Genomic DNA, 9,593 nt, shown 5'->3' with positions numbered 1-9,593 from the left:
ACTCAAAATTGTCATTTTTCAAGATATGACCCTTATTGCAGCAATGCCGCGATATATCGCACTTTTTGCAAAAATGACGTCTAAACTCTAATACAAATTCTAACAGAAATCTCGGTAAAGTTTTTGTAAGAACAATTATGGAGTTTATATAGTACTTAGTGTTTATATTGCTGTCGTGTGAGTCACAATCGTCACGCCTCATCGTAAAGGCGTTTACGCGTACGCGCATACCAACACATACCGTTAATACCGCGCAGCTGTGCGGCACGATACGACTATCAACAGAAGACCGAGTGATACCAGTGATACCGCTCGATGATCGTGTGCGCTCGAAAAAATTAATCCTATCGCTCGATCGTCGTTTACGAACTCGTGCACGTTCCTTGGAAAAATATGACGCTTGTAAGTTTGAATATTTGTTGTAATAAAAAAAAGCGTCACGCTTTGTCAAAAGTTTGAGGTTATATACTTTATTTCGTTTAGTTATAAAATATCTCCGATTTTTTTTTCCTATCATGTTATTGCAGGTGCTCCAAAAATCGTGAAAAAAAGAATAGATGTGCAATATAAGAGAAGCACGCATTGATAAACGTTTTTTTGCTCATCCTCAAAAGAAAGTGAATTGCTCGCTGTATGGCAACGGATTGACAGCAGATTTGCCCAAGATATATCTGTAGTAGATATCCTCTGTGTCTGCATGAAACTCGGTATTTTGTCGACAGAAACTGAATTATAGAATCTCATTTTGTAAACATTTTAAATGGAACGTATCACTTAAATGATTGCGAAATGTCTGATTTTACTTATTAGTTTCTGCAATCAATCTGCATTATATTCTATTATTCTATTATTCAGTTACTAAATTCTTTCATATCTTTACTGGTATTCTATCAACAAAATTTATAGTACAGACACTGTAGTACAGACAATAAAGCCTGTTTTCGACTAATCAGAAAGATTTTACAAAGGATGTTGTGCAAAAATTGTATATCTGCACATTGTACAGTTTATTTAAATGTTTCTTAAAATCTAAGGAGGTTTTTAAACTTTGGTATTCTTCAAATCTGTTAATATTTAGAAAGACAAAAATTCTTAATAGTATTTTGTTAAAAATTGTAAAATGTCATGAAATACCATGATTTCATGCAATGTGGATAGTATTTCCTTTGAACAAATAAAACGAACTCTCAAATTTAAAAAAAACAAAAAAAACGGGGATAATGAGAGTCAACATGATACTTGGTGCATGCAAAATTCCATTGTTTTAATAAATATCCTCACAATTACAGTAGAATGTTTCGGCTTTGATTTTAACCATCCTCAACAATATAGAAAGAAACTTGAGTACCATCAAGTTTTCTGTATTGCTAAGGATGGCTCATTGTCAAATTGGAACTGAAACGTTCTACTGTAATTGTGAGGTATTTATTAAAACGAATTGAAATTCGCACACATCAAGTATACTGCGTTGACTCTCATCAGTCCCTTTTTTCCTTGTTTTTTAATTAAATAATAATAATATTCTAACCTATTTTTATAACTTAAAATTTTGCACAATTTTTGGAGCTCTTTGTGGCAGTGTGATAAAAGATTTGTAAACAGAATTTGCTAGCAAAAGATTATGTATTTTGTGACAAATATATGTTTCTTTTCTTATTGTAAAGTGTCATCTTTACATTTTTTTTTATTAAAATCAACTTTTTCTTTGCGTTTTATATATATATAAGTAATACTATATTGTTATCAACAATTATGACAATAATTGAAGCAAGTTAGACACATGGATAATTAATTATTAGATTTTTTAAATAATTTAGATTATAATTTTGTTATTTTAGGAATTGAAGAAGTTTCTCTACGGACTATTAACTGATGTAGAGGGTTTGCATAGTATATTAATTACGGACAGGGATGGAGTACCTGTTATATCTATAGCTAACGAAAAAGCACCAGAGTTAGCTACAAGAGCCAGTTTTTTATCTACTTTTGGAATGGCTACTGATCAAGGAAGTAAATTGGGACTTGGCAAAAATAAAACTATTATATGCATGTACAGTAATTATCAGGTAAAACACAACAAATTGTGTATATACACACGAATTTTAGCATAAATATATAATATTTATGCTAAAATTCGTGTGTAAATTTAATTTTATGTTGGCAATTTTAAGACAAAATAAATAATTGAGTTTTTGAAAACTATAAAAATATAAAAATAATAGAGATAGGAAGAACAATTTTTAGTCATTACCAGAAATAATAGGATATATTGCAATATTTGATAAAATAATTAAAAATGTTTTAACAATTATTATTTTATCAAATAATATAAACTATTTTTATAATTATTTTTTTATTTTAAATTAATTTATTTTCATTATTTAAGATATTACAAAATAAATTCTAAAATTATAGAAGTTATACAAAGTTATAGAAATTATACAAGTGTAGTTAGTTGGCATATGATGTTGATTGACATATGAAATTGTTCTAGCAATTAAAAATATTTTTTATATGTTTTTCAGGTAATCCAGATGAATAAATTGCCGTTGGTTGTTAGTTTTATTGCTAGTCACAATTGCAACACTGGCCATGTATTATCATTGGAAAATAAGATTGATCCTATCTTAAGTAGTTTAAAGAATGCAGTAGTGGAAGCCTGATGGTTACCTGTTGTTCATTACGGATGATAGATGTTGAACACCGTTCAAATATAAATGTATAAATTATTGCAAGTATTGCAAAAACAATAATATTTTTTTCAAGGATTATAAATACGTTTTCATGTTTTTACTTACTTGCATTTGTTCATAATATTACAAGTGTGTTTGTAAAGTAAAGAATTATATAATACTTTAAATGAATGCAAAAAACCTACAAAGAAGCTCTTTTTGAAAAACTTAAAGATATACTCGAAGTTAGAATAATATTTATTTATTAAAAATATAATATCTTTCATAAAAAAAACTGTGTGCTGTAAATTTTAAATTTATTACATTAAGTAATATATGTAATAAATTTATTACACAACAAGTAATATAGGTAATAAATCGTAAAGAATTTTTTGAAACTTAATAGATTTTAGAAGAACAAGTTTCGAAAGGTTTATCAGATTTAGCAAAACAGCTAAATATACTAAAGATACAATTGTGTACAATTTTTGAAGATATCCTATACAACTATCTTTTATAAAATTATTCCAATATAAACATGAATGATTAAATAATTGAATCTGATGACAAAGACTTTAAGGAATACCTAGAAATAACTCACTTTATAACAATAAAATATTTACTTGATTATACTCGTATAATTAACTTAACGAATCTTATGAATAATCAAATTAAGATTACGATTTCTCAAGTGATTATATTTGTCTAATCTTGAAGATGAATCAAAATTAACAAAATAAAATAAAAATAAATTTTATTATATCATGAATAAACAATCATTTCTAGTAACATTTCTTAATAGGTAAAGTAATGAATATAAGAAATGCACAAAAAATATACAGAAAAATGATTATAAAGGATAAACTAAGGGTTTGCCCTCAAAGACATTGAGAATATTTTGCGCTGCGATTATCGACATGTCGTTGCGGGTTTTAATTGTTGCGCTGCCCAAATGTGGCATAATTTCTGTAATTATAAAAAAATATATTGATATATTGTACTACATTATAATACATGTAAATTATAATATATCATAGCATAATATTACTTGAACGTTTAGAAATTACAGAATCTCTAGAACATTGATTTTTGGAACACTCAAGTGATATTATGTGATATTGTGTGTGATAACAAAATAAGAAAATAAAAATGATGACCGACCGACATTAGGTAATTTCAGAAGTTCATGATCCGGTGGTAGCGGTTCTGGATCAGTAACGTCTAATCCAGCAGCGAATATCTTCTTATCACGAAGAGCTCTCACAAGTGAACCGGTATTGACGATTTGACCGCGAGATATGTTCACAAAGATGGCTGTTTTTTTCATCTTATCAAATTTGCTATCATTGAAAAGTCCTCGGGTTTCATCGGTTAGAGGCGCCGAAATCACGAGAAAGTCACTCTGTTTTAAAAGCTCATCCAGAGGTACAAATATCGCTCCAAGTTCATCTTCTAAATCATATTATTTTAAAATGAGTTAATTATGTATTATATGTATATTATGTATTATATATACATGTAAAATATTTGTCTAAACAGTAATCCTATAAATTCACTATTTTAACGCGAAAGAAATTTTCGCGAAGCAATAAATTTTGTTGGAAATTTACGTAATTATTCAGATTTTTTATATCGTTGAAAATCTATTTAATTAATGAATATAACTTAGCTTTTATGAGAATTTATATATATTTTTGCATAACTATAATAAATATATAAAATTAATAAAAAGAATATGCAAGATGTCTCATCTTAATTGTTGTCTTCGAATATCTTAAAAATACTGCATTATTGTGGGAAATATACTAGACAAAAATTGTATGGCCTGAGGGAGGGCAAATATAATTTTACAAATTAATTTTCAAAAAAATCGATTTTTAAAGATCACACAAAAGTCGGTCATTTCTTTAAATAGAATTATATAACTTTTTGCACATGATTCTTTTAGTTATATTCTGCATATAAAAGTAATGGACTTATCAAGAAATTAATAATTTACAAAATATTTAATACTTTATTTTGGTAAATGTTAATATAAAATAAAATATTTCGTAAAACTTCATTTTTTAGTAACGTACTGTGTCAAAAAAATTATGCAATTTGCAATATGTAACTACATATCTTTTTCGAATAGAAACTTTTCTTTACATCAATTGATTCATTTCATTTTTCTATGCATACATATTAAAGTACAAGTAAAGTTACCAAAAAATAAATAATTTACGAGATATTTTATATTTCATGTCAAAATGTGCCAGTATAAAGTATAAAATATCTCGTGAATTATTTAATTTTTTGATAACTTTATTTCAATAATTTTATATGGAGAATAACTAGAGAAATTATATTATGTAAAAAAATCATATAATTCCATTTTGAAAAATGGCGATAACTTTCATATGATTACAAAAAATTGATTTTTTCGAAAACTGATTTTACCCCATTATTTTATCCTCTTTCAGACATAACTTTTGTTTGAAACATTTTTTACATTAATTGCGTTATTTACAAGACAGGTTGTTTAAGATGGGCAATTAAAATATATGAAACACTTGTATATTAATCCATATTTTACAATTAAATTATTTATAGCTATTATAAAATTGTTCATAAGTATTATAAAAGAAAATATAGAGGATATGGAATGTACATAGTATAATAAACTCTTAATTCAAAACTGATACAACTTAAGAAAACGTGAATTTTTAATTATTATGAATGAGTTATGTAATCATTACCATATCAATCATCAAAAGACTGAAGAAATTTAATTTTGAGTGTCACTTTTCAAGCAATGATGCAATATATAGGACATTAAAATCGAAAAAATATTTTATGGACTTTATTAATATGGTCAGTACCAACAAATACTGACAATATTATTAAATTGATCATATGTAATTAATACTGATGATCGTAGAATCGTAGAATATTGACAGTGATTCGAATTTCATGATTCTAGAGTATCAGCATCGGCTCTGTGGTAAAGGATGTCTCTACCATGTAGAAGAAATTGATGCTCGAAAATTAAGAAATTCGGATCACTCAAGAATATTCGAAGAAAGGGCGCGTCATTATTTTTGTCAGTATAATTGCACAATTATGTAATTACATAAATTCTGTAAAACTGAGCTGAAATATTGTCAATAATACTGATTGTTATAAAAATGTGATGCATACTGTAAACTACAATCAATATAATTAATTCAATATTACTAATCAGTATTATAGATCGTGTAAAGTTCATATTACTTTTCTTAATGGATTATACAAACCTTCTTTCTTGCGCGAATGTCCGGTATAAATAAAGCGCTTTACTTCGAATCCGTTTAATCGTTTAACTATTGCTTGGCCAATATTTCCTAAGCCAAAGATACCGACTGTAGAACCTCGTAAATCTTGTCCCAGCATCCATTGTGGTCCTGTTGATGACTCACCCCTAAATTACATTATCATGTCTGTATGTACATTTGTCACTATATATTTACTTAAACACTCCGACGAAAGACGGCAAAAGTAAATTAATAATTTTATTGTAAGCTGCCGTTTGAGTTAGATCTATATTTATTTATGCATTAATGCGATATAAATAAAAGAAAATTGTATACAGAAAATATTTAGCAAACGTATATTAAAAAAAGATCTGACATTCGTTAAATAAAATATGGCATTATTTTTCTATTTAATCTTACCAGGCTTACCTTTTTCAAATACAAGAATTTCTGTTGTCAATTAAATTTAATAAAATAAGGTAAAATTGTAATTACTGTTCCAACTTTATGCGCCCCTCACGGGCGCGTCTCGCCGCGGATAACATTAAAAGCACCGCAATTTCCGCGACTGCAGCAGAAAGTACCATCGGTGTGTGCCCGACCTTAATTCCTCTTCTTTTAATTTCTGGAATATCTAAATGATCGTATCCGGCCGACATTGTCGACACGACTTTTAAATTTGGTCCTGAAAACGATGGAAATTGCAATAAAATCTCGCTTTTTCTTAAGTTTTGAAAGAAAAAAATATGTAGTCGCACATTGTGTACCCTTTAAGAACAGTACGTGTTTTCTTTATATCAATTGATTCATTTTTTATTCTGTGTGCTTGAATTTTAAAATAAAATTATGCATGAATAAATTTTATGTTAGACATTTTTGCATATTTTGTGTTAATAAAATTTATATACAATTTGTTGTCTAATATCTTTATAATTATAGAAGCCTCTTCTAGATTTTTTAAAATAAAATCACTAATTTTTTTTACATGAGTGTTTTCTTTTTATATTTTATATATAAAAGAATGATATTTCTAAAAATATCAATAGCTTGATATTTATTCCAAAAAATCAATTGTTAAATTCACGAATTATCATAATTCTAAAATTTTATTAACTCTTGTTTTATAGTTTTACAATTTTATCACGTTTTTTGAAAGTTCGAGAACTCCTAATATCGAAGCTCGACGCATTTTGGCGATCATTATACAAAACAATTATTTTATTGACATGCTCGCTGATTAGTATTATTAAGTCATCATTTCTCTTTGTCTTTATGATTGATTTATACATAATAATTTCGAGAAGAGTGCCGAACCATTAAACAACTTTCTGTTTCTATTGATAAATTATATATTAATCGCTAATGAGCATAATTACCGTTGATGCACTTATAGAAGTTCGAATTTTATAAACAAACTGCGTTTAATATTTTTGTCTGATAATTCTGTACAATTATTTTACAAATTATATTATTGTGATCTAACGTTAGTTCCTTTTGATATCCAAATTTGATATTGTATTGTTTGAAATTTAAATAATTTTTTACTCTAAATTTTTATGTGATTTCGTTACAATTTATGCTTTTATTTATTGACTTATATGCATCAACTCTAAAGTTTTTTTAATAATAAAATATAATTATTATATTTAACTTTCTCATTCTCTAATTGGAAATTACTGTTATCCTTTTTAACAAAATCACTCATAGTTATCGACTTGATCTGATGGTTTTTTATCTAAAAATAAACTACTACCAAACTATCCTGCACCGTTCCAGCAACTGCTGTTAATATTTATTAGAAAAAATTAATCAATTTATAATGTTTAACTTCAAATAATTTTCTTCTCCCACATTTCTTAGTATTTTACTCAAAATATAACAAACATTTAGAAAAAATATTTCGATCAAGTTTTAAAAGCATATTTCTTAAAAAAATGTTTTACTTGAGAAAATTTTGAAACGACTGTATAATCATGAAATTATTGAAGATAAAAAGTGAAATTCTAAAAAATTCAATAAAATAGACCTTTACCGGCTTGATCAAGAAACTCGCTATTGACAATATGATGGCTAGCGATAAACACAGCATCTAGCTTGCCCAGGAAGAGCTTTCAATACTTGTTCTCGAGTGCTTATACCAGCCGGTATAATAGTGACGTCGCATCTAAATCAATAATAATACAATTAACAATAAAATTTATAATTTTTTAATAGCGATTTCGGCTGATTTGGATCAGTCTGTATCAGTGTGCCATCAGTGTACAGTGTGGAGTTAATGTAAATGGATGCAATTATACCAACTGGCCTCGACTAATTTGTGAGAGCCACTTTACACCCAATTAATATGCACCTATGCGGCAAACCGAGTCCAAACGAGCACGCGGCACTGGCGAGAGACTGCATTATTCGACCAGCCGAAATGTGCAATTAGTACATCCCAGTCGAAATCGCTATAAGTATTTCAGATTTATTCAAACTCACTTTGCGCGAAGCAAATCAATACCAGGAGCAGGAACTTTATTGCTAGTCACTAAAACACGCTGTTTAGTCGGCAAACAGTGGCAGCTCGTCGACATCATCACGTTGCTTGAAACAGGAAAATGAAATAAAAACGATGGATACGAACTCGTTAAAATTTCTTGCAGATGCTATGAAACATACTTACGTAATTTCTAAATATTTTTCCTGATGATGAAACGAGTTACATAATGCGAGAAGGCTTCTTTTAATTTTAGTTTCTGCAGAGATTCATTGTCGTGTTAATTTTTGATCATTGAATGAGATTTAATAGATGGTATAATGTAACGTAGGCTCCCACTGTTTGTGACTTAAACGTATTACTACTTTGCAATAACTATGTTCAGCGTCAACACTCGACAGTATGCGTTCCGCGTACTAAAATTCTCAATGTTCCAGCGCAATCAGTCTATATCAACAGATAAACCGTTAAGATAAATAACCTGATATGACATTCAAGGATACGGGTGTATAGTTAACTACAGTTATACGTACACAAGCACGAGCAGAATTCTTATTGAAATAAATTGTAGCTCTTATAGAAAAATTCTATTAAAGTCACAAAAAAATTGTAGAATAAATGGAAAACTATTCGAATCTAATATTGCACACGTAACTATTGTACAGAGACCGCCAAAAAAGTTCCGAGCCATTTAAATAATTTCTGAATTAATGGTTCGAGATATTGGATTGAAATTTATAGCGGTACAATAGCATCATGAAATCTATCATTTAATTTTGAAAGCACCCACTTCAACCCTCCGGGGGGTTGAAAATCTTAAATGTATGTATGTAGGGTCGAGTGAGAGGGCTCTTTTGAAAGGGTTTTTCGAGATGAGAAGAGTGCGAGGTCCACGCAAAAAAATGACTTAGCATTATCAGTTAAATATCAGTAACTAGTTCAAACTTTGCTGCATCATTGCTAAAAGTTAGCTATTAAAGATAAAATATATTTGTTGTGAGATACAATTTTATTAGCTAAAATAAAAGCGTACTTTAACAGAAGTAACTAAGAAAGTGCCACACGGAAAGAATGATTTTGCTGAAAAATGTATAAAAGTTTTGCTAAATATTCCTCAACAGAATTAGGTAAACGTCATTTGATTCTAGCAGCAAATTTTTTTTGCTGCAG

The 9,593-nt window shown here is 28.3% G+C and overlaps 1 protein-coding gene and 1 pseudogene across 2 annotated transcripts in view; one reads left to right on the top strand and one right to left on the bottom strand.

The window, feature by feature from the left end:
• LOC105459871 (ragulator complex protein LAMTOR3-A) overlaps positions 1-3,075 on the top strand; it is a 4,219-nt gene extending 1,144 nt beyond the window's left edge. Inside the window, exons 2-4 of one of the 2 annotated variants that reach the window (XM_011706208.1) lie at positions 107-402; positions 1,839-2,066; positions 2,526-2,967. In XM_011706208.1, the coding sequence (XP_011704510.1) occupies positions 394-402; positions 1,839-2,066; positions 2,526-2,663 (375 nt within the window). In that variant the 5' untranslated portion in view covers positions 107-393 and the 3' untranslated portion in view covers positions 2,664-2,967. Of the gene's footprint in view, positions 1-38; positions 403-1,838; positions 2,067-2,525 lie in introns of those variants that run through there. The other variant, XM_011706207.1, reaches the window with a different exon arrangement.
• A 202-nt stretch (positions 3,076-3,277) lies between these two features.
• LOC105459870 lies at positions 3,278-8,691 on the bottom strand (annotated as a pseudogene).
• Positions 8,692-9,593: the final 902 nt, after the last annotated feature.

This window comes from Wasmannia auropunctata, unplaced genomic scaffold, assembly GCF_000956235.1.
Source record: "Wasmannia auropunctata unplaced genomic scaffold, wasmannia.A_1.0 LD333502.1, whole genome shotgun sequence".
In the NCBI taxonomy this organism is placed as follows: domain Eukaryota; kingdom Metazoa; phylum Arthropoda; class Insecta; order Hymenoptera; family Formicidae; genus Wasmannia; species Wasmannia auropunctata.
This window is presented reverse-complemented; position numbering and strand designations above follow the sequence as displayed.